This window comes from Phytophthora cinnamomi (assembly GCF_018691715.1).
Source record: "Phytophthora cinnamomi strain GKB4 chromosome Unknown Contig45, whole genome shotgun sequence".
In the NCBI taxonomy this organism is placed as follows: domain Eukaryota; phylum Oomycota; class Peronosporomycetes; order Peronosporales; family Peronosporaceae; genus Phytophthora; species Phytophthora cinnamomi.
The window spans coordinates 220,453-244,117 of record NW_027150978.1 but is presented as its reverse complement, the minus strand read 5'-3'; the positions used below and the strand labels follow the sequence as shown (position 1 = coordinate 244,117).

Sequence of the window (23,665 nt, the reverse complement as noted above, 5' to 3'; positions counted from 1 at the left end):
CGCTCGCCGGGTAATAATCGCTCTGCAGTAGCGAGTCGTCGGGGCATGTCTCCGTGCACTGCACTTATCAGCGAGTCATCGGCAGTATCTCCAATCACTTCATCGTCATCTTCTCCACTTGTAACACCTTCACCGAGGCTTCTGCCTCTCTCCTCTTCAAGCACCGTCGTTATCACATCGTTGCCTTGCTCATTTTTCGTCCATTCGCTCTTGCCCACGAAAGCGTAGATACACTCCGCTTCAATCGCAGGCTCGGCTAACTGTGGCAGCCCGATTGGGACCAACCCAGTCGTAGTTGGCGGGCTGCCTAGTTTAAATGGTCCGAAAACAGGAGTTCTTGGAGCTTGGGTGTGAGGTCTTTCTTGTCCACCTTGGACTTGACGATTTTTGTGAGTTGTTGGAAAACCTCGCACGTGTCAACATCGTGGACCTGCATGCACAGCTGGCAACGGTGTTGACAGTAGTGCGCTAGGTGATGTAAGCCTCCGCAGGCTGCACACGGCCCGTACCGGCGAGATTTCTCGTCGCGGTAGCCACGACTCTGGAGCCGATTGTCCCGGCCTTGGCTGCGGCCAGCTGGGTCACTCCTGAGTTGTCGGTTGTCTGACCACGCGCAGGTACCTTCAGCGGCGACTCGTCGCCCCTTGTCGTTGGCTGCTGCGAGGTAGTCGTCGCTGCCGTCTGACGAGTAGCTGTCACCCCAGTCTTCGCCAGAGCACTGTGAGTCGTCGGAGCCGTGTTCACTTCCATCGTTGCTGTTGCTGATGCCATTATATCGGTGGCGCGGGTGCTGCAGATCGCTCCGAGCGTCCCTCATGTTTCGTCCATGAAGTTCGGCGATTATGTCGGCGACAGAGGCTTCAGCTAGGTTCACTTGAGGCATATTGCGTGAGTCTTCGCGACGACGCTCATAACCACGTTCGCGTCGGTCACGACGGTTGTAGGCATCTCGCGAGTCGTCGCGGCGGCGGTCATCACGTCGGCGAGTGTCTTCCGAGCGTTCGTGGCGTCGCGAGTCGTCGCGACGCCTGTCATCACGTTGTCGAGAGGCATCGCGAGCTCGGGAGTGAGACAGCGACGACTGGCGGGACGAAATGCGCTCGTCAATCTTCAATATCGCTTGGATCATTTCCTCCAACTCATGGATATCCGCGATACGCAGATGGCACAAACGCCGTTCGAGTTCCCGGTCGCCGCAGGTCTCGAGGAACCGCTTGACGTGGTCGCGTGCTTTGCGGCCGTTGCTCTCAAACCGGATTCCGGCGTTCCTGGCATAGCCATTGAGCCGGTTTAGGTAGTCGCAAACATGTTCCTTGTCTTCGCGCTTGGCTGAGTAGTAGCGAGTCTCCGCCGACTGGCTGAACTGGGAGCAATAGTATTTGATGAAGGCTTCGCTTAGAAGGCTCCATGTTCGCTTGGTCCCCTTGGGCAGTTGTCGGTACCAATGTAGAGCGCCGTCCCGAAGACTCAGCTCGAAAGGCAGGCACCATTCATTGGGTGATGCTCGCGTCCCTTTCATCTCGTAGACAAAGGCGCGAAGCCATTGCATCGACTTGTCGCTCTCGTTCCTGGTGCCCGAGAATGCTTTGATCTGCCCCAGTGATCGATGTGTTGCCACTTCGATCCTTGGGGTTGCGTTCAGCAACTCGAATTCGGTCACTTCATAGATTTGACGCAGGTATTCGTTCGTCTGCGCCCTTCCATCACCGGTGAAGACTGCTTCTTCGTCTGACGAGTCGTCGGTGGACTGGTAGCGACGGCTCTTGCTCCGCCCGGAACTGTTTCGCGTGCTTCTGTACGGTTTTGAGTCATCGGTGGTGCGTCTAGCGCGGTCCGAGTTGCCCGTATGTGGTGGGGTCACCATGTGGGAGTCTTGAAAGTACGGGGATCGATCCCCAGACGCACTAAACACCCTCCCAGTGGGGTTTTGGCTTGGGTTTTCGTGCTTTGTCCTTTTTCGAGTCGTCGGCAGCGGTACGCTAGCCGGGTTGACCACTTCGCGGGTCGCACAAGTGTTCCGCGAGTCGTCCAGAGTGAACGAGTTCACGCCAAAGGCTGTGCGGAGTCGCTTCTTCCACTTCCAGAGCTCCGCGCCCGCTTCGGCCGGCACCCAGCACTCCAGAGTCGACGGCGAAGGGTGCTCCAGAGACCGAAGCCCCAATGCTTTCAGAAATCGCTCGGTTTCCTTCACCACTTGTTCGATTGTCACGGAACTCACTGGGCGAGCCAACTCGTGACACAAATCGGCCCAGACCGCTCGGCGAGTCATCGTTGGCTCGAATAGCTCACCCCAGTCGCTCTTCTTCATCTCTTCATAAAGTCGACCGAGAACCTTGTTGGCTGCCGGCGTGTCACCGTTAAGTGGCGGCCGGTTACCGGAGGTTTGCTCAGTCACTTGAGTCGTCAGGACCGGTGACCTCGAGTCGTCGGCGGCGTCTTCAAAGTCTTCCAAGTCGTCATACGCTGGCCCTGGGCCATCCACATCATCCAGTTCATCCGCGAGATTGCGCGCCACGGAGCGCGAGTCATCGTCAAGCTCAACCGCGAGGTTTCGCAACAACGAACGCGTGCCCGCACTGCGTCCCGCAGACAGCACTGCATCTTCCGGAGACTCGGGTGTCACCACCGCTGGCGCAGGCGCCTTCTCCTCCAGGTAATCGTCGTAGTCTTCATCCATTTCTTCGTCCTTGGCGTCGGATCCAGTCATCGAGTCGTCGAAGCTGACGGTCCGCTCAGCAATCGGGTCGAGGTGCGGCGTGATCAGGGCCGTCGTCGAGTCGTCGCCACGCGTTCCTCCAGTCTTCATCGGAGTTGCTGGTACCGCTGAACGTGATCCTTTCGCCATTTTCTTCTTTCTTCTTTTTTCTTCTTTTTCTTGTTCTTCTTCTTCTTCTTGGTTGCTCGTGAAGTCGATCGACCTGCAGTAGCACGAAACACAGAAGGTCACACCAATCCCGGGTCGCGGCACCAGTTGTCGTGTAGGAACACGCGCTAAATTATATATGGCACACTTTCCCCACCAACAACACCCACCGAGTCACCGAAGACTCAATGGGCTTGTTAGGGTTAGAACCTGAAGGCCCAGGAACTTTCCCTTGCACCGGGTTGATGTTTCCCCTGTGTACCGAGCTTCCGCTAGTCGACCGACGGAAGACTCAGCGTCACTAGCCACGAGCAAAGGCTAGCACGCTCTCACACACAAAATATACCTCGCAGGCCCTCAGAAGGAAGGGTCCCGGCCTTTTACGGCGTGATACGAGGGTGCCGGAGCTATACTCCGGCGGGAAGAAATAAATGGAGTGCGCTCTCGCTCCTCCAGTTCCTGGCGACGACTCGTCGCTACCAATACACCGGCCACTAACTCTTGGCCCTGCCAGGATGAACACACGCTACACTAGTAGATGTGCCCACCGACAGTCATAATCCTACCTACCAGGTTTACCTTGAGCTGCAGGTCGTTCACTGCAGGCACCGGTGTCGCCCTTGCGTGGTTGGGAGGAAAAGCTGTTCTGTTATTGTTGCCCGAAGGCTTATCTTGTCTTCTCTTAAGTTTCCTATCGATCAATACAAATATCAAGTATAAACGCGTCCGTTTTGGACCACCAGTTGTAACTCACGACTCTTCGGCGCTTTCTCTGCGACGTGGCGGCGTTACCGACGACTCAAACGGCCGTTGAAACGCCACCGACGACTCGGGACAGGCGCCGATGACTCATAAGTTCGGATCTTGCCAGTAGGTTCGCCCCGCACTTAACGAGCTGCAACCGCCCGCTCTTGACTTGGGACCGTCGACGAGTCATCGTCACCGGCCTATATAGGCCAATCAGCGATCAGGGAGTTTAGTCCAATGACTGGCGATGGGTTGTGACTTGCCAGTCGGTGCCGGCGCCTCGAGTCTTCTGCGCACCCTGTCCCGGCTACATTTCTCGACACCACACACCCATGTGCGCCTCGTGAAGGATCTCAAGACTTCCTACGAGATCTTCCAAGCGATCTGTGCGAAGTACGAAGGTGCCGCCTTTCATGGCGATCCGTACTTCATCCAGCACTACCTCATGGAACTCAAGTACGAGGAGGGAGGAGATCTTGACGATTTCTTTCTCAAACTGGAAAACGCGATGAATGCTACATCGGAAGCCACCGAATCGGTGATGACGGAAGGACAGAAGTCTATCTATCTGTTCCACGCGTTACCCAAGTCATGGAAGGATGATCTCCGTGTTAGGAAGGGTCAGCGGAAGTATATCCCGTATGGAGAACTGAAGACCAACATTGAACAAAAGGTTCGCGAGATTCAAGCTGAAGAGCGCTACATGCTAGCCAAAGGCACGCCGGAGAGCCAAGCGACCAAGAATGAACGAGCTCTTGTCGCTACACCCAAGTTACATCCGGGAGGCCACTCTTCGCCTGGTGTGTGCTCGTACTGTGAGCGACCGCGCCACAACATTCGCCAGTGCCGCTCACTGCAGAAGGATCTTCGCGAAGGACGTGTGAAAGCGGGAACGGTGCTCCCTGCGAACTTCGCCTTCAAGGGAGGCGACTCGAATCACAGCCATCCCTACCGCAACAACAAGAACTCCAGTCGTGGACGCAACAACGGCAGCCGTGGCAACAAGGACCGACGTGGTAACCGATCCGACAAGGGCAAGGACAATGACAAGCGAGATTCCGGCAACGAGCTCAAGGTATACAACCAAGAGCGTCGCGAAACTGGTCTCATTGCTGTAGTGGCGACTGTCAATCCCGCCATCAGCCTGACTGCCCAAGCTACTGTGAGCCCCGAACCCACCTGGACGATCGACTCTGGATGTACGCGTCACGTTACGCATGAATCCCAGTGGTTCTCGACCATCACCGCGAGCGACGGTTCAATCACCGTTGGTGGGAAGAACGAAATCCCCATCGAAGGAATTGGCAAAATGGAGCTGGAAGTCATTGACTCAAAAAGCACCAAGAGGACGCTTACCCTCCATGACGTGCTGTACGCTCCTGAGCTGAAATTCAGCTTACTCTCGGTTCCGGCAGCTGTGAAGCACGATTTTCGCTTCAGCTTTGATCGCAAGCTGTGTGCCGTGCAGACCGATGCAAAATTCAAGATCAAAGCAATGATGGCAACCCATGCTGATCTGTACCAATTTCAGGCCAAACCTGTGATGAAACACGAGGCTCTTATCGCCCACTCAGGTAAGCAACGATCCAATCTGCTTCTACACAAACGACTCGGTCATCCTAACGTTCGCATACTGCATGATCTATCTAGGAGCCAAGCCATTCGTGGACTAGACAAGGATGCATCTGTCGACCCACGAGCGCAGTTCTTCTGTACTGCATGCACGTTAGCGAAGTCTCACCGCTCTCCATTTAATTCTAATAGAATTGTTGAACGTGCCGAACATGCTTTGGAAAAAGTGCATACAGATATTTGTGGTCCCATGCCTATCCCCAGTCTTACTGGACGTCGTTACTTTCTCATCTTTACTGATGACTTCTCTCGGTACATGTTCACGTATCCGATCACAAACCGAAGCGAACTCTATGAGTGCTATGAGGACTTCAGGAAGAAATCCCTGAACATTTTCAGGCGCGATGTTCATGTCCTTGAGTACATGTATCCGCGACCTGATGAGAACTGTGCTATCCAACATCTGCAGGCTGACAATGCAAAGGAGTATGAAAAACTCGGGCGCCAAATCTTCCAGAAATACGGAACACACGCGCAATTTACGAATGCATACACTCCTCAACAGAACGGTGTAGCCGAACGACGCAACCGAACCATCATGGAGCGCGTTCGAGCCCTCTTGCTTGATGGCAACCTACCCAAGCAACTATGGGCGGAGTGCGTCTGTCATGTGACCACTCTGATCAATATGACACCGAGCTCAAAGACAAATGGCCGTACGCCTTACGAGCTATGGTACAACCGCATACCATCCATGGATTACATCAAAGTTTTCGGATGCAGTGCTTACGTGCACATCACAGAACAATACCGTGATAAATTTGACGCACGTGCCCACCTATGCATGTACCTCGGTCTACCTGAACACAAAAAAGGATACCGCCTCATGGACGTGAATACCCATGCTATTGTCTACAGTCGCGATGTGCTTATCAAAGAGGACGAATTCCCTCGTTTAGCGAACCTTACAAACCCTGAGCAATCATCACAAGAGCAACAGCTCAATATGCGAACGGAACATCTCGCACCCCTACCTGCAATGACACCTGCTGCAGCGCTGCCTACACTGCCCCCACTCAGGGAGGCTCTTAAACGCTCGCAATACACGTTTTGCGCGGAGACGACAAGTGATCCTCCATCAGCTCCTACGCCTAAGAAACCCCGACTCGGCTCGACCGACGCGGATGTAACCCTCAACGCAGAGGAAGATTTACAGGAGCACGAGCAGCGAAGGAAATTACTGTACACATTACTAGCTATTCGGTATGTGACAGAGCCCACCACGTATCGAGCGGCAATGAAGTCGACTCACGCTAATCGGTGGCATAAAGCAGCCTAATCGGAATACAAATCCCACATGGAAAACAAAACATGGGTGCTCGTACCCCCTCCACAAGGAAGGAAGATTTTAACCTGCCGATGGGTCTTTGTTGTAAAGTATACCGGCACAGGCGAAATTGACCGCTTTAAAGCGCGTCTAGTGATCAAAGGTTTCCTTCAGGAACATGGCATCGATTACAACGAGATTTTCTCACCTGTTATCAGGATGGAGGTACTCAGACTCCTTCTCACAATCGCAGCATTACTCGATCTTGAAATCCACCAGATGGATGTAAAGACGGCGTTTCTTAACGGATTGCTCGATGAGGAGATATACATGGCTCAACCGGAAGGTTTCAAAATCCCGGGTAAGGAACACTTAGTGTGCAAACTCCTGAAGAGCTTGTACGGGTTGAAACAAGCTCCCCGTGTCTGGTACAAAACGTTGTCTGCCTTCCTAGAGAGTATCGGGTTCCAAAAACTCATAAAGGACAGTTGTGTCTTCAAACGCACGGTTGACGGTGTCACTTGCTACATTGCAGTGTACGTCGATGACCTTTTGATCATTGCGCCAACTCCAGCCCTCGTCAGTGAGCTGAAATCAGCCCTGCAAAAGCGATTTTCCATGACAGATTTAGGGGAGGTGAAGTACTTACTCGGCTGGTCCATTCAACGTGATCGTAAGAACCGAACGATATTTATCCACCAACACAAGTACGCTACGAAGGTCTTTGACCGTTTCAGCGACTATATTCCATACCCTATTGCAACTCCAGCAGAACGGAACGTTAAACTCTCCGTAAGCAGCCAGCTAGCAGCAAGGCAGAGAAAGATGCGATGAAAAATATTCCGTATCGCGAAGCCGTTGGCAGTATCATGTATCTCATGGTAGGCACTCGACCTGACATGGCGTTCTACATGCGTGAAGTTAGCCAATTTCTAGCTAATCCGGGAATGGAGCACTGGAAAGCAGTCGTAAGAGGTCTAAAATATCTATCGGGAACGAAGGACTATGGTCTTCTCCTCGGTGGTTCACTCGGCATCACACCCGAGAACCTCGCTGACACCCTGACAGCTTACAGTGACTCTGACTATGCCAACTGCCCCGACACGAGACGCTCCGTCGGTGGATATGTGACTATGCTAGCAAGCAGTCCAATCTCATGGCTTTCGCGCAAGCACCACACTGTGGTTCTCTCAACAACAGAGGCAGAATATATCGCCCTGTGCCACTGCATGCAAGAGATGATATTCCTCAAACTGCTCCTCCAAGAGTTAGGTTTTGCCAAAACGCAAGCCAACATTATCCATGAGGACAACCAGAGCTGCATCAAAATCTGCTACAACCCCGAACTCCACGGGAGGTCAAAGCACATTCATGTTCGATACTGTTTTGTGCAAGAAAAAGTCGAGCGGCATGAGTTCACCGTCGCCTATTGCAATACCAAAGAGATGGTGGCTGACATCTTTACGAAAGCTTTAGACAAGCATCAGTTCAGAGAACTAAGGGCCAAACTCAGGATGCAATCCCTGGCTGGTCATTCCGATTAGTGACGAGAATAACACTAAATGCATGAAGCATGCCTACTCTTGCGATCTTTTATTTTTCCCACTGGGTTTTTATCTTTTGTTCGCACATAAAGGTTTTCCCTCATTGAGGTTTCCCTGGTCTAGTACCGAATTCCTTAGGCATATGAATTATTTCCATGCGCACATAAAGTCAATGCATTGGTTGCGAGGTAATTTTTAAATAATTACTTCGTCGCAGCTATATGAACTCTACCGTCGTCCAGACTTCCAAACGTGGCAAAACCACGCAGGCAAAGTCGAAGATCAGCTAACCCGGTAATTGAGCTATATCAGCCAAAAGCAAACTGGGGTTAACAACGCATTCGTACTTAGGCTAAGATCTTCGACAAACCATACGGACGATTGGCAATTTCAATTTTTGAGATGTGCAATGATCATAACCTGCACAATCCTGTTTTATTACAGATGACCATAACCATAGAAAGATGCAGGGAGGCTGTTAAAGATAGTGCCTCTTCCTATCGTGGTACACTGTACCCGAGGTACTTGAACCCTCTCTAAGATGATCATACCTGATTTTACTGGCTTTAACTATACTATAGTGTACGCTAGAGTGAACGAGGCCACTATATTCTCAACCACTAACATCTCAATCTACTCTTTCTTTCTCCCTCTCTCAATCAAGTCTCCTTTCCCGTCTGCTCCCATCCGCTCACCTCAACATCTCGATGCGGACTTTCCTGGCTTTAGCTTCCACCAGCCTCAAAACCACGCACAAACCTAAGGTCGCCGAAGGACAAGCTTGCCCTGTCAACAACCGCCAGCAAGCAAACGAACAAACGCTCCGGGAGCAGATACAGTTTGTTGTACACGGATGCGTGCTCTCGGATCGGCGCGACGCGAAGCTTCCCGATGAGAGTGGTGACCAGCAGGCTGCGACTTGGAGGCTCCGAGTTGTGCGAGTCGTGCTCCGCTGCTGTTGAAGCAGCTCGAAGCCTCCACGCACTGGTGCAAAATGACTGTAGTAGGCGTGCGACCGCGTCATGCTTCGACTTGAAATGAGCACACGATCCCGCTGGTCGTCTATGCACGCGCGCCATGTGACGCGGCAGATGTGTAGACGGACCGCAACACGGCGATAGACCGGATCGGCACTCTGGCTCTGGGTCTACGTGGACCGCTGAGCACCGCCTCCGAGCGGCCGAAAGCACCGGCATTCGCACCCATTCTGGTGCATGTGCAGCCGAAACGCAAGCAGCCAGCGGCCAAGAGAGCCCGACAACGGCGCGCGCTGGCAGCGGCGTGGTTCAAGGAGAGCTGATGCGGGTGAAGCCACGTGCGTGGGTGAGCGGCGCCCATAGACGCCGCGCGATCATGGTGGTGCCCGTGGCGCGACGCGTCTTCCTCGAGACGAGGCGGGATTGCACGATGTCTCGCTGCCAGCGAGTCGCTGCAAGCTGCAACGAGGGGCGGGTTTGCGCGCGCACGCGACGTGGGCGGGGCCGCTTTTCGCATAGAGAAAGCCGGCGCGCGGGCGGAGCCATCTCCCCGCCGCCAGTGGTTTCGCAGGCACCGGCAAGGCCACTCGACGGAGACCACCATTGCATTCGGAACCCAGCGCTGAGAAAGTCGCCGCGCAAGCGGGAACTCGCCCCAGAGACGAAGCGCGTCCAACCGCCTCTACCGGCGCTTCAGTCCGGCTACCTAAATTCAGCACGTCGCATTATGACAGGTCGGCGCGAACAGAATAAAGCTTTACCCCGTCTAATCCGATTCATCGATTTTAGCGGGTATAATCTGCAACGCAGGGATTTAGACCCGCTCCTTGATTCCAGAACGGACCAATCGCGGCGCGACGTCATTTCGGTAATGCAGCCACGAAAAGTGGCACTCGAGTTGCTGGCGCAGATCGCAGGGACACTTTCCGATTCACTGGCACTGGAATGCGGTTCCTTGTCGACATGGGGGAGACCCAGCTCGTGCAAGTGGCGCCAGCAGCTGACGCCGCTGGTCAAAAAGCTGCCGCCGTCTCGCCCTGCAAGAAGCGGACGCTGCGCAAGCGCGTGGTGGACAGTCGCTGGCTGTTCAACAACATCCACGTGGGGGAGATCATTATCGATTGCCGCTCGCGCGAGCAGTTCCAGGCCAACACGGTGCTCGGGGCCATTAACGTGCCGCCGCCACCCGAGGACGACGACGACAACGACTGCGCCGAGTACGTTGAGAACCAAGGCCTGTCGCCGTTCAAGAGATCCCTGCGAGATTTCCTGCTTTTCGCTGACAATGACGACCTGGAGAACTCGGGGTCGTGGCTTTACCGACTCGAGCAGTTCCTCATCGACGACGGCCGCGCGGCAACTGTGAAGGGCCTCTGCGAGGGCTTCTCCCACTTCCACAAGCGCTACCCGTTCTACACGACGCGGGGCATCGTCAGCGGCGGTGTGCTGCACAGTGGCAAGCACCAGGTTTCGTACCCGAACGAAATTGTCGACAACTTCTTGTTTCTTGGAAACATGTGGCAGGCGCAATGCGAACAAGTTGTCCAGCACTTGGGGATCACTCACGTGGTGAACGCGACGCTGGACATCGGCAACGTTTTCCAGAAGGAGGGGATTCAGTACTTCAACGTGAAGCTACCGGACAAGCCCGAGGCCAACATCGCCCGGTTCTTTGACGCAGCGTACGAGTTCATCGCCCAGGCCGAGCGGTTGACCGCAGCAGACGGGAAGCCCTGCCGCGTGCTGGTGCACTGCACGCAGGGCATCTCTCGCTCGGCGACGCTCGTGATCCTGTACGTCATGCGCGCGTACCATTGGTCGCTGGCGCAAGCTTTCAACTTCACGCGCTCGGGTCGCGGCGTGGTAGTGCCGAACGAAGGGTTTCTGCGCGCGCTGATGCGAGAGGAGCGTCGGCTGTTCCACGGCAAGTGCAGCGTCACTGAGGCCGAGCTGGACCTGCTGGTGAGCGGCGGGCTGCCCAGTCGGCCGGCGCGGCTTCAGCGCAGAACGTCCCCGCAACTTCAGCTGTCCGGGGCGTCCAAGGACGGCCAGTGCTCCATCATGTGATCGCTGCCGCTTGCAATTCAACCGGAATCGATCCGCTGTAAGATACGTAGCATAGTTGCACCCACCCAGATGTAGGCTGCAACCTGTAGAATTATAAACGCTGGAGAACGAATCTAGCGTGAATCTCGGCAACATGCCATGTTCACGAACTTGTTTTGCCTTTTGCGTCACGGCTTGCGTTCCAGGTTGTGAGCGCCGTCTGGAAAAGGATGTGTGCTCTCTGCTGGCGTTGGCAACATCGCGTTTGTGCACCCTATTGACGTTTCCACAGTGGACAGACCACAGAGGCGTGGTGATTGCTTTGGCCCCATCTCGTGATCCGTTCGCGGAAACTCTGCAGCAGCACAACGGCACCAGCACTCATTTTGCCGGGCCCCTAGAAGATACCTTCAGCGTGCCACTAGGCTCGCCTCAGCTGCGCATTGTTCTCGTTCTCCGTCACGCACACTTCCAATCGCCGTGATTGCCGTGGCGATTACCCCTTGGGCCGGGGAGGACCGGACCCCGCGCGTGGAGCAACGGTTGTCATGCCGACACAGTATAACTGCTATGCCTCACGATGGACATTGCAAATTTCACAATTAAATAAGCTTTTATAATTTCTTGGTTGGACTACAGTGTCATTAAATCGATTTTTGAAGATAGATTTGTACAGGTTATTAGTTTTAAATGTTAAATAGTGAGGCAAAACATAGTTGTGATACCTAGAGTAAGTAAGTCAAAATGAAATGTTACCACATAGCAGTACATGAAGCTTGATAATTAGGCGAGTGGACCAATACTCTTTCATACCATTGCTGGTGTGCCGGGCTGCTGGTTTCCGACGGTGTAGCAAACGGTAGCGTTTATACTGTTTGTTAGCAGAAATATTGTTGTAGAAGCTGGTGGGGTCTTGCTAGCAGGACACTGAAGTACCTATTTTCATTTTTACGGTCACAAACAGATTCGTACGAAATACCATCTATGAATGTTCATTTGGAGACGCCAGGGTGCAATATATTGAATAGAGCTGTGGCAGGTCGCGTTGGGATCGAAAACAAGCAATCGTGAACTGCTAAAACTAATGTTTTGTGAATCTTTGAACGTTAATCGATACGCTCATCACTATCGACGTCTACCAGAAAAACGATGGTATGAGAGTTACGCACGAATGTAAGACGCAACCTGACTCATCTGTAAGGTTCGTGACACTTGTCATATTGACCCACGAAAACCTTATTGTTCGTGGGGATGATGATATCTCGACCTGGAGCGCAAATGATTTCCGCCGACGCTAGGTTCGGCTGTCCACTACTGACGCCTTGCGCCTCCCGGTCGACCTACTGTTTTGTGTTTACCTCGACTTTAGCGTCGGGCTAGAAAAGCCGGCGAGTAAAGCCCCGGAGAGCCGGAGAGAGCTGGAGTGGCTGCTTTTTCTCGGCGAGCTGCACATGTCGAAACCTTTCACATCGCATACGTCGATATATATTATGTCACCATTGCATCTAACATCGCAACCGTATTTGTATACTCTATCCCAGTAATAGCCCAATCCGTCCAGCGCCGCATGATCGACTATCACGGATCCGCAGGCAGCCCATCCTTTCTCGCTGCTTCGGCCTCTTTTTGGCGCACCGAGTTACACGTACAGTCCAACAGCAGCAACCTCCAGCAGTTATGAACCAGACCGCTACGGCAGATCCGGATCTCTCTACCCGCTGCCTCGCCGCTCTGCCGGCCCGCGCATTTCGCCTCCGATTACCGAAGCAGCAGCGAGAGCGAGAGCGAGTGTATGCCCGCAGCGCCCGCCCACTCCCTCGCCGGCGCCCGCATCGACAGCAGCACCCCGGCAGCAGCAGCAGCGTCCGCGACCTTCGACATGTCCGTGGGCGACGACAGCGCCACGGGCGGCAAGAGCGCGGCGTCCGACGTCGTCAAGGACGAGGCAGCTGTGGACGCCGCCTGCCCCGCTGAGGACGGCGAGCCCGTCGCAGCGTCGCCATCGCCGTCACCGCCGCCACGCAAGCGCCAGGTGCGCCGCGGCGAAGTCAACTGCCGCTGGCTGTACAACCAGGTGCAGGCGTCGCGCGGCATGATCCTCATCGACACGCGCACGCGCCAGGAGTACGAGGAGGACTCGGTCCCGTCCGCCATCTCCATCCCGCCCATGCAGGGCTGCCGCTCGCTGGACGACGTGGAGGGCGGCCTGCTGGAGGAGCAGCGCTACCTCTTCTCGAGCAAGAAGCGCAAGCTGCGCGACGTCGTGCTGTTCGGCGACGCCGTCAAGAAAAGCTCGGCGGACGACGCCGGCGACGCCAAGACCTGCAGCTGGCTGCGCAAGCTCGAGCAGCTCATCATCGACGACGGCCTCGTCACGAGCGTCAAGCTGCTGACCGACGGCTTCCTCACGTTCAAGTACCGCTACCCGTTCTACACGACGTCGGCGCTGCTGGACGAGATCTCGGGCCAGCTCACGCGCACCAAGAGCGGCACGCACAACCTCAACTACCCGAACGAGATCCTCGAGGGCTTCCTCTTCCTGGGCAATATGTGGCACGCGCAGTCCAAGCAGGTGGTCTCGCACCTGGGCATCACGCACGTCGTCAACGCCAGCTTGGACGTGGGCAACACCTTCGAGAACGACGGCGTCAAGTACCTCAACGTGACCATTAAGGACCGGCCCGAGGCAGACATCAGCTCGTACTTTGACGCAGCGTACAGGTTTATCGAGTCGGCTAAGCGCACGCAGCACGGCCGCGTCCTGGTGCACTGTACACAGGGCATCTCACGCTCGGCTACTCTCGTCATCATGTATTTAATGCGCGCCAACAATTGGTCACTCGTCACAGCGGTGAATTTTGCTATGGCTAGTCGCGGCGTCGTTTATCCGAACCAAGGTTTCGTCAAGTCTCTTATGGTGGAGGAGTTCCGGCTGTACAAGGGCAACAGCATCACGTCGGACGAGGTCGACAATATGCTGCAGAACCTGATCCCTGACCGACCTGTTCCTCTGCAGGTGCACTCCAACAAGACCGAGTGCTGCTCTCGCTGCCGCAAGATGTTTTCGTTGCTGGAGTGGAAGCACAAGTGCAGCTATTGCCGTAAGGCTTTTTGCAGCAAGTGTACCAGCACACGACTGGCGAATCCGGAGCGCGAAAAGAGCGCAGCAAGCAAAGGAGAGGTAGATGAACAGCGGCCTCGACGCGTGTGCCAGGTGTGTGTAAGCAGGTTGTGGCAGATTAATCTGCCGCGTTCGCGCAAGGGACTCCAGCCACGTGTGCAGCGTTGCAAACACCTTAACGTGAACAGTTTGTCGACCTTCGGTCGGACGGTGTGCATCTCCTATTTCGAAGGAACTGAAGCGCAAGTGATTATGGACGTTCTCAAGATTCGATTTGGCGTCAAGGAAAACCAGATTATTGACATATCGAGAGATGACGGCGAACCCATTCGCACTGTGGAAAAGATTGCAGAACTGCCAGACGAAGCCGAGGTGTTTGTCTCGGTCGGAAAAGCTGGCAATATTCAGGAGTACAGCCAGCGAGGAACGAAGCCGCAACAATCCATTCAGGGCTCTACCAACGCCAGATATACCAATAGCAATCACCGGCAGCCGTATGCGCGCCACCAGCAGCAGGAACGTACGCGCCAACAGTTTCGACGAGACCTGCAGTCACCCCGTGAACGAATTTTCCGTGAGCGCAGCTCGTCGGAAGGCATCGTTGATACCCTGCAGCAGATTGAAACTTGTGGTCGCAACCCCGACGCACCTCGTACGCGGTCGTTCCAAATGGACGCCAGTAACGTGGAAACGCCTGCAACGCCTGCAACAACACCTCCCGTTGAGGACCCTGAGGTAGCTGAGCGCAAATTCCGCGAGTTATGGAAGCTTTCATTCCCATCGATGGGTCTCATCGAGCGTGGTGCTCTACTCAAGATCAAGCGGCCCGAAATCCTCATGGACGTCATGCTGGGCATGAGCAGCCTTTCATGCGGTGCGCTCACTCTCCAGGAATTCAGCCAGCGCCTCACCGAGCTGGGCTATGCTGACTCGGACCGACAGGCAGTGATCGCACTGCTTGACACTGCTCGCCGCGCCACAGGGCGGGTGGTCGGATGATCGAAGCTATACACTAGAAAAAAAGAACACACGTATTCAAGAACCTTGGTAGGATAAGTAATTTATTGAAGTTGCTTCGCTTTCTAATCGATTGCTTGATCAAACTTCCTGGCTGGTGTGCACGCATGAATGACGCACGTTGCTCATATTTCTTCCGCTCTATCCATGAGTAACGGAAGGCGCGCTGTCTACTTCTTGTCGCCGCTCGCTTGCGGGTAAACGTACTCCGTACCCTCCATCTTTATCCGGCAGCGATGAACGGTGAGAGTGAACTGCAGCTTGGGCAGCAAGTTCGTCGGGCTCGAGTGTCTAGGCGTGGGCACTGGCGTCGGGGAATTTCTGGTAGATCCGTTGAGGATTGTTGAAATGGCAAGCGCAGCACCTACCGTGAGGCAGCACTTGTGCGACCAGTGGAAGCCATCCACGCCGTATAGCAGGTGAACAAACAGGCACATGAGCAGGAATCCAATGCTGGAGCCTTCGTCCACCCACTCCACCCACTTCGGGAGACCCTCCTGTGCGCTTTGGGGCTTGGGCGATTTCAACTTGGTTTCTTGGGAAAGCACCTTGCAAGTCACGGAGACCTCGATCTCAGTGGGGAATTCAGCATCGGTAACTTCAATCCAGCAAACACGACCGGCGTCCCAGCTGCTCATTAGCGCCTGCGTGCCAATGCGGCCGAGACCGCCGTCCTGAAGAAGGATGACGCACGCCCCTCCCTGGGGAATCACTCCGAGGTCCAGTTTTTCCCCCACTCGGTGCGTCGCTTGATGACCTTCTCCGCAGGACGCGCATCCCGCTCGCTTACGTGCACGACCGACACCATGGCCACCCGCGGCGGCGTCGCTTCCTGTTCGTTCGCAAACAGGAGGACGCTTTTATACTCTAGTGAACAGATCCACGACACGGCAGAAAGCACGACACACAAAGGCGCCGTAAGACGACCTACTTACGAAATGGGAGAAAAGCTCATGGTTGCGTGCAAGCAGGGTGGGGCTGGGCAACGCCTCCGGAAAGGGGACGGAGCTCGCGGAAGACTCACGTTGGTTGGCCTTCCCAGACCGCAGCACCTTGCGCTGCTCCTCGATGGCGATTGACCAGCTCTCGCACGTCGACGCCTCACGAATGGGCGTGCGCATCAAGTACAGTCGGTCCTCCTGTCCAGTGCACCTCCGTTAGCTCTTTTACCACGGAACCCCGCAATTGCACGTAGCCAATGCACCGTGCAGATCTCGAGGTAGTAGTGCTCTACCCCGGGCTCGACCGAGGAGTAGGGCGCTTCGTCTTCCGGCATGGCGCGCACCCTCGTGATGGAGGACAGCGCGATCTGCAGCACATCGCGGACCCCTTTGTTAGTCAACCGCAATACAATCGCCAAGGTAGAACCGCCTCATGTGTTGACTCACGTGTCCGCGCTCCTCCCCCAGCAGCTCGAACTCCGTGGCCTTGCGGTAGTAGTGCAGCGTCTCGGGCGTGAGGACGAAGAGCCGCGAGGCCCAGCCACCGCGCACGGCGCCGTCGCGACGCTTCTCCAGCTGGCCACAGAACAGCACGCGGCCGTAGACGCCGTACTCAAGCTCGCTCGAACCCCCCACGAGGCTCATGGACGACGTGGTCGACGGCAACGGCGGGCGCGACGTCATGCTGCGCAGGGAAGAGCTGCTCCGGATGTGACGATGATACACCACGAAGCCGTTTCAGCCACAAACCTGCGACATGTGCGCTTCAAGTGATACCGGTATACTGAATCCCGTACCGGTAAGATGATGACGAGGGACAAACCCCCTCTCTTCAGTTCGCATCTGGGAAAAAAAAAACTTTGTAGCGGGCGTCATGCTGTTCCTCGAGTCGGAGAACAAGATCATCAAGGAGGTGCTGGAGGGCCGCCTGGGCGAGACGTGCGTGGCCGTGGAAGAGGGATCCAGCTGGATGCGTTTGAGACGCTGATCTGTCTGTGCGTTGTGTGGAATTAATGGAATCATACAGGGCTCCTCGCCCCGTGCCCCCAATGGAGGTCCGGTTGTGCGACTTCGACGGTGAGTTCCAGCGGGGGACGAGAACAGGAGATTGCAATCCAAAGGGGAGGTGATACGAGAGGCGGGGAACTGACTTGACGTTGGGCTCGCTCGCAGATGTGCAGTTTGACCTGTCGATCGCGGACAACCTCCTGACGATCTCCATGGCCTACCCGCCCTACAAGACGCTGGAGGGGTGCGTGCTGCTCTCGACGTAGTGGGTTGCATAGCGGAGAGAGGAGGCTAACTTGGTGGCGATGCATGGATAGACTGGGTGCCAAGCAGATGTTCGCCGTGACGTACCCGGAGTTCCAGCTCGTCGCTGCGAAGGCGGGTTTCGACTTCTCGCTGCAGGTCAACGTGGACGTGATCACTCCTGCCAATGCCTGTACGTGTGTCTGGAGTTTTCTTTTTGATTCCGGTGATGTGTTGAAGTTGGTCTGATACTTGAACTTCTGTATCTTTTCGACAGCTTCGTTCATTGAGCGCATCTCGGTGCTGAAGCGCAACATTCTGGGCGCTCCGTTCGAGCAGTGCTTCGAGGCGCTGCAAAATGGAAACGCGAGCACCCTCGGCCCGGTTCAGATCCCATACCGTCGCAACGAGACCATCTACGTGCTCCCGCAGGCAGACCGTATCGTCATCGTATACTCGGTCTGCTTCGACGACAAGACCGACCAGGCCATTGCGCGCGTGTTCTTGCAGGTACGGCATCTTTGGTCATACTTCTGCCAGAGACGGAGTCACTCACTAACATCTACGATTGGTCTGATGTGGACTCGACTACCACAGGAGTTTGTGGACACCCGTCGCACGGTAAACAACGCGCCTCCCGTGGCGTTCGGCAAGGACCCGCCACTTGAGCTACGTGGTGCTCCGGGTCTGCGTAACTCGCCGGACTTGGTGGGCTACCTCAGCCTTGCCATTTTCCCGACCCATGTGGACACGACGGAGAAGCGTATCAAGGCGGCCACGCTCGTGCAGGGCCTGCGTAACTACCTGCACTACCACATCAAGGCGTCCAAGACGTACCTGCACATCCGCATGCGGAAGCGCGTGGACCTGCTGTTGCAAGGTTCGTACTCGTGCTGCGTTGTCTTTCATCTGCCGCCATTGTTCACTAATTCATCAATTCTGCGTTTGTCGTATCAGTGTTGAACCGTGCCCGTCCCGAGAAGGACCAATCCAAGACTCAGAAGAAGACGATCACGGGCCGAACCTTCGCGCGTGCTTAGACGAGAGACAACGCACCATCGGCTGCTTCGGACGGAACACGTTGAGGTTCTCCGTGCCAAACAATTGTTTTTGCTGTAGGCTACCAGTTTCGTGCAGCGCTTTCTAATACACAAGACGAGATGATAAAGTCGGCAGCTTCAACTTCTTGACCAGGTTACACTTCGGTGTACGACAGTGTAATCCAGTTACCATTCAGGTTACGCCTGTCATTCTGGGCCTCTCGCTCATCAGCCGACATGATGCTCCGCTCTCGCCGCTGCCAGCCTCTGGTCCGCGGCCTTCGCAGCCAGTTCGCCGCCTTCAGTGCGTCTGCCAGCGCTGCAGGTGACGAAGCAGCGGCTGCAGTGACGGAGAAGAAGAAGGCCCCGCAGCAGCAGCAGCAGCCGGTGGTGGAGACGACGTGGAACACGCTGGTGGTGGGCGAGATCGTGGACTTCCACCCACACCCGCAGGCGGACCGGCTGAACGTCTGCGCCGTGGACGTCGGGGACAAGGAGAATCTACTGCAGATCATCTGCGGGGCCCCCAACGTGCGTCAGGGTGCGCGTGTCCCCGTGGCCAAAGTGGGCACCAGGTTGGCGATTAAGGAGCCCGAGACTGGGGAGCTGTACGTGGATTGTACTTGGAGGTTGTTGCAGTGGTTGCAGTTGCCTTACAGATTGCCAAATGGTGCGTGTTGATGTGACCTGCAGGAAGAAGCTCAAGATCAAGAAGTCCAAGCTGCGTGGAGAGGTCTCGCAGGGCATGATCTGCTCCGAGGCAGAGCTCGGTTTGACGGACGCGAGCGACGGCATCCTCATCTTCGACGACGACGCAGCAGTTGGCAGCCTCGTGTCCGAACACGGCACCATTGCCAGCCGCCTTAAGGCACGTGGCATCACCGTCCCTGCGCCCCAGCCGAAAGTTACTGCCGAGCCAACACAGCAAGAATAAGGTGTTGCATTGGATCCGACACCTCTGCCGGTGTAGTGCTACTGTTGTCGAATACTGCAGCGCTGGCAGCAGACTGATTCAGCTAGAAAGATACAACGTGCGTGGAAAAGCAAAACTGGTCGTTGTCTTCTTGCGATTAAATTGAAAAGCTCGGGGTGAAAATGAAAAATAAGAGATGAAAGTGAAGAAGTACAGGTGTCGACGGCAGCGCTGGAGCTCGTGACTGCCGATAAAATACACACAAAAGAAAAGCTAGCTGCCGCTGGCTGGCTTGGCTCACGAAACTTGACGCAATACACCACGATGACACGGACGAGAAGAGTTTCTATAGCGCTCCGCCACCTCGTGCACTTGGCTTCCGACGCTGGCTCTGGGGATTCCTTGATACGGGTAGTCGCAGCACTGGGGGGGAGAATTTGTTCCGGAATCAGCAGAGGGCGTCCAATCATTACTTGGCGGCTTGTAGGTTGGAGAGAGGAGGGAACACGGCCCGTCTTTTAGTCGCGGGATGCTGTCACGTTTACCTTGCGAGGCGGTCTACCGCTTCTGCGGCATGTTGGCGACGCCGTCGAAGAACTCGACGGTCTGGTTGCCGACGGTCACGTGCAGGAAGCCGGTGGGCTGCTTGTTCTCATAAATAGACAGCTCTACGGGCGCGGGGACGCCGGGCGACACGAGCAGCACGTCGGTCTGCGGCTGCTGCGGCAGATCCATCGGGGGCGGGTGCGGCTGCTGCGGCTGGTACATCTTGCTCATCATGGACTGCATGTACATGGCGGCCGACACGTTCTGCTGCTGGTGCTGGTTGCTGTACACAGACTCGGCGTACATGTGCTGCTTGCTCAGCAGGCCAAGCGTGGCGCCCGGGGGCGCCAATGCCGGCGGAGAAGAGGCCTCCATCTGGTTGTCCAGGGCGTAGCCGCCGTACCGGAACTGCTGCATCTGAATCTGCGCGGCGGCGTCGGCGTTGGACGTATAGTGCGTGTGCGCGGAGAACGGGAAGCGCGACGGGGAGGGCGCGCCGCTGTATATGGTGGCCATGGCTGCGGCTGCGTGTATGTGGCTTGGACTGGAGCTGGGGCTGGCGAGAAGAGCGAGAGAGCGAGAGCTGCCTGGCGGACGGGCGCGAGGCTGTAGGCTGCGTGCTCTTCTTGGGCTTTTGCGCTATGGGCGGCCCGCTTTGCGTTTCGAGAGCGCCGCGAACCGGCGGTTCAGTTCGAGACGGTATTTTTAGCCAATGCCAAATCGGGAGAGAGCCGCGCGACGCGCGGATTGGTTCGAAAAGAACTATTTTTAGAATGCACCATCCTCCGCATCGCATACCTGGCCCTCGTATAGTCAACGCTAGTGTCGCAAACGCTGCGCGTCAAGATGAGCCGAGATGGAGGTCTCAGATAAAGCTCGAGCGAAATCAGATTCTCGGGGACGCGGCGGTGACACCCAGCCAGCTGCAGCTACAGGCTACAGGCTACAGGCTACAGCTACAGACCCAGCTCGCTGAGCCCCGGGTGGTCGTCGGGGCGGCGGCCCTGCGGCCAGTGGAAGCGGCGGTCCTGCTCGGCGATCGGGACGTCGTTGATGCTGGCGAAGCGCCGGGCCATCAAGCCCTGCGCGTCGAACTCCCAGTTCTCGTTGCCGTAGGCGCGGAACCACTGCTGGCGCTCGGCGTCCAGCCACTCGTAGGCGAAGCGCACGGCGATGCGGCTGCCGTCGAAGGCGAACAGCTCCTTGATGAGGCGGTACTGCGTCTCGCGCGCCCACTTGCGCGTCAGGAACGCCTCGATCTCCTGCCGCCCCGTCACGAACTCGGAGCGGTTGCGCCACGCGCTGTCGGCCGTGTACGCGAGCGCCACGCGGCGCGGGTCGCGGGAGTTCCACGCGTCCTCGGCCGCGCGCACTTTCAGCGCCGCCGACTCGCCCGTGAACGGCGGCACCGGCGGCCGCGCGGCCTCGCTCATGGCCCTCGCCAGTGCGTTCTTGGGGGCCGCAGTCGTGGCACGACGGAGCGTCAACATACTTCGATCTTGGAGAGCTAAAGCGCGAGAGAGGGACGATTCAACGTTGTTGAAGGACTTGACCCGAATTCGGCTCGTAAATTACGAGCGTAATCAGCCTGATTTCGCCTTTACCACGGGATCGAAACATAACAGTAGTTGGACAAGTTGACTACGTTTAGTGCTTTCGGACGGCAACTCGCTTTACTCGGCCCGTTGGTGCTGGTTTTCGTGGGTCTGGAGCTCACGTCGCAGGATCTTGCCCGTGGCGCTCTTCGGGATGGCCTCGATGAACTCGACCTGGCGCACCTTCTTGAAGGGGGCCACCTTCGAGGCCACAAAGTCCATCACGTCCTCCTCCGAGAGCCCCGCTGCGTTGGTGGGGTCCTTCAGCACCACAAAGGCCTTGGGGATCTCCTCGCCGAAGGCGTCTTTGCCCCGGACGCAGCAGGCATCGGAGATCTGCGGGTGGTTGTTCAGCACGTCCTCCAGCTCAGCTGGTGCGACTTGGTGGCCCTTGTACTTGATCATTTCTTTCAAGCGATCAACGATGAACACGAAGCCATCCTCGTCGATGAATCCGATGTCGCCGGTGCGCAAGAAGCGGTCTTCGGTGAAGACGTTCTTGTTCGCCTCGGCGTTGTTGGAGTAGCCCAGCATGACTTGCGGGCCCTTGTACAGAAGTTCACCGTGCTCGCCTACGCCCAGGTCCTTGTCAGTGGTGGTGCATTTCACGCGAAGCTGCGTATTCGGCAACAAACGGCCAACGCTTCCCTGGATTTCGCAAAAGTAATCCGCAAAGAAAGGAGTTATGGTTAGTCGGTCGTCGAATCACTCTGGAATACCAGGATTCGATCATGCGTCCTCACCGGTTTACAGTTCATTTCCTCAGCGTAGTTGACGCCCGGAGCAGTCTCTGTCGCCCCGTAAGTCTGCTTCACGGCGATCTTCAGTCGGTCCTTGACAAGCTTCTCCACTTCCTTGCCCATTGGCGCGCCGGCTGAAACCAGAAATTCCGTCGCCGAGATGTCGTACTACTTGTCAACGACGGGATTGTGGGCAAGGAATAGCGCAAGTGGAGGAGCAATGTGTGCCACGCGGATCTACACAAACATCGAGCAGCAAGAACTCTTAGTTTTTGGTGCATCCACTCAAGTAATGATGCATCAGGCGCCTTACCTTGTACGTGGACAGCGCGTTCAGGAAGGTCTCCGGCTCGAACCGAGGCAAAAGCACCTTGGCGGCACCCTGGTATATCGACAGATGCATCAACATGATGCCGTAGATATGAAAGAATGGCATCAATCCAAGAGAGGATCCACCTAGATTCTCTACATGGTTGATCTGCAAAGCGTTACAAAGAGCATTTCTCGCACTCAACGCCACACCCTGTGCAACAGTCAACAATGCGAGTTTTTTTGGAAATGTTAACAAAGCAAGAGTCGACAATAGTAAATGAAATGACTTTGCAATTACCTTGGGAACGCCCGTCGTTCCACTGGAGAATGGTAGCAGCACATTGCTCTCAGGGTCAATCTTCTCAAACAGGAAAGAATCATCCCTGCGTTGGATCAACTCGCTAGAACAGGTTCGCACCAACATCAGTAACATTGTTTGGACTCCTGTTCAAGGTCATAGGCACGTGCTCAAAGCTCTTGAGGCCTTCTCCAACACCTTCCCCAAAACCCATCGTGTAGATGAACTTCTTTCCGAGCTTGCACAGTTTGGCTGCCACGACGGCAGTTTCTTCCAGCTCCTTGTGGGTAATAATGTATCTGGCCTTAGCCGCCTTGATCTGCACCGCCAGCTCGTCGGGAAGGAACATGTGTGACGCAGGAGAGCACACCGCTCCTAAGGAAATGAGCGCTATAGCATCATCACCATGAAACCTCAATCAGCACTTCGTTGCCTCTGGTTTAATTTTACAAGTATATTCACAACAAAAACGTACCGAGTACCGCCGTGGGGTAGTCCAAACAGTTGAAGGGGTGCACTATGACCGCCTGCACAGCCACAACAACAACAATGTCAGCCCCCCCCCCCCCCCCCCCCCCCCCAGCACCCAACACTACTGTAGCCCCCAACTTCTCTCCAATTTGTCACGTACATCTCCCTTCTTGACGCCATCTTTGGCGAGAGAAATGGCTAACTTCCTAGCTCGCTCGTGGAGCTGCTTGAAGGTGACGCGCTCGTGTGTGATGCCATCAATGAAAGCCGGCTTGTCCGCGTTAGCACTCAATTTGTCGGTGACAATGTCCCAGATGGTCCTGTCGGGTGTTGAGGTTAGGGCT

General features: G+C 55.8%; 9 protein-coding genes across 9 annotated transcripts; 4 read left to right on the top strand and 5 right to left on the bottom strand.

Annotated features, from left to right (window-relative positions):
- Positions 1–9,993: 9,993 nt before the first annotated feature.
- On the top strand, positions 9,994–11,097 carry IUM83_15610 (Dual specificity phosphatase; the record flags this gene model as incomplete). Its single annotated transcript, XM_067940442.1, has 1 exon — positions 9,994–11,097. One exon carries the CDS (start codon positions 9,994–9,996, stop codon positions 11,095–11,097), a length of 1,104 nt encoding a protein of 367 aa, XP_067790664.1.
- Positions 11,098–12,868: 1,771 nt separating this feature from the next.
- IUM83_15609 (putative dual specificity phosphatase) lies at positions 12,869–15,196 on the top strand (the record flags this gene model as incomplete). Its single annotated transcript, XM_067940441.1, has 1 exon — positions 12,869–15,196. The coding sequence occupies one exon, from the start codon at positions 12,869–12,871 to the stop codon at positions 15,194–15,196; it is 2,328 nt and encodes a 775-aa protein (XP_067790579.1).
- A 727-nt stretch (positions 15,197–15,923) lies between these two features.
- On the bottom strand, positions 15,924–16,839 carry IUM83_15608 (SEC14 cytosolic factor; the record flags this gene model as incomplete). Its single annotated transcript, XM_067940440.1, has 4 exons — positions 15,924–16,081; positions 16,146–16,353; positions 16,419–16,523; positions 16,603–16,839. 4 exons carry the CDS (start codon positions 16,837–16,839, stop codon positions 15,924–15,926), a joined length of 708 nt encoding a protein of 235 aa, XP_067790600.1.
- A 190-nt stretch (positions 16,840–17,029) lies between these two features.
- IUM83_15607 (putative actin-related protein 2/3 complex subunit) lies at positions 17,030–18,446 on the top strand (the record flags this gene model as incomplete). The annotated part of the gene is made up of 7 exons (XM_067940439.1): positions 17,030–17,094; positions 17,183–17,232; positions 17,329–17,407; positions 17,481–17,599; positions 17,684–17,916; positions 18,004–18,286; positions 18,364–18,446. The coding sequence occupies 7 exons, from the start codon at positions 17,030–17,032 to the stop codon at positions 18,444–18,446; spliced, it is 912 nt and encodes a 303-aa protein (XP_067790597.1).
- Positions 18,447–18,683: 237 nt separating this feature from the next.
- Positions 18,684–19,380, top strand: IUM83_15606 (phenylalanyl-trna synthetase subunit beta; the record flags this gene model as incomplete). The annotated part of the gene is made up of 2 exons (XM_067940438.1): positions 18,684–19,054; positions 19,140–19,380. 2 exons carry the CDS (start codon positions 18,684–18,686, stop codon positions 19,378–19,380), a joined length of 612 nt encoding a protein of 203 aa, XP_067790596.1.
- Positions 19,381–19,917: 537 nt separating this feature from the next.
- IUM83_15605 (uncharacterized protein) lies at positions 19,918–20,421 on the bottom strand (the record flags this gene model as incomplete). The annotated part of the gene is made up of 1 exon (XM_067940437.1): positions 19,918–20,421. The coding sequence occupies one exon, from the start codon at positions 20,419–20,421 to the stop codon at positions 19,918–19,920; it is 504 nt and encodes a 167-aa protein (XP_067790599.1).
- Positions 20,422–20,861: 440 nt separating this feature from the next.
- On the bottom strand, positions 20,862–21,395 carry IUM83_15604 (nuclear transport factor 2 family protein; the record flags this gene model as incomplete). The annotated part of the gene is made up of 1 exon (XM_067940436.1): positions 20,862–21,395. The coding sequence occupies one exon, from the start codon at positions 21,393–21,395 to the stop codon at positions 20,862–20,864; it is 534 nt and encodes a 177-aa protein (XP_067790598.1).
- A 183-nt stretch (positions 21,396–21,578) lies between these two features.
- On the bottom strand, positions 21,579–22,363 carry IUM83_15603 (4-coumarate-CoA ligase; the record flags this gene model as incomplete). Its single annotated transcript, XM_067940435.1, has 2 exons — positions 21,579–22,148; positions 22,244–22,363. 2 exons carry the CDS (start codon positions 22,361–22,363, stop codon positions 21,579–21,581), a joined length of 690 nt encoding a protein of 229 aa, XP_067790590.1.
- A 45-nt stretch (positions 22,364–22,408) lies between these two features.
- On the bottom strand, positions 22,409–23,613 carry IUM83_15602 (4-coumarate-CoA ligase; the record flags this gene model as incomplete). Its single annotated transcript, XM_067940434.1, has 6 exons — positions 22,409–22,477; positions 22,554–22,763; positions 22,851–22,872; positions 22,961–23,240; positions 23,326–23,377; positions 23,482–23,613. 6 exons carry the CDS (start codon positions 23,611–23,613, stop codon positions 22,409–22,411), a joined length of 765 nt encoding a protein of 254 aa, XP_067790593.1.
- Between the last annotated feature and the right edge of the window lie 52 nt (positions 23,614–23,665).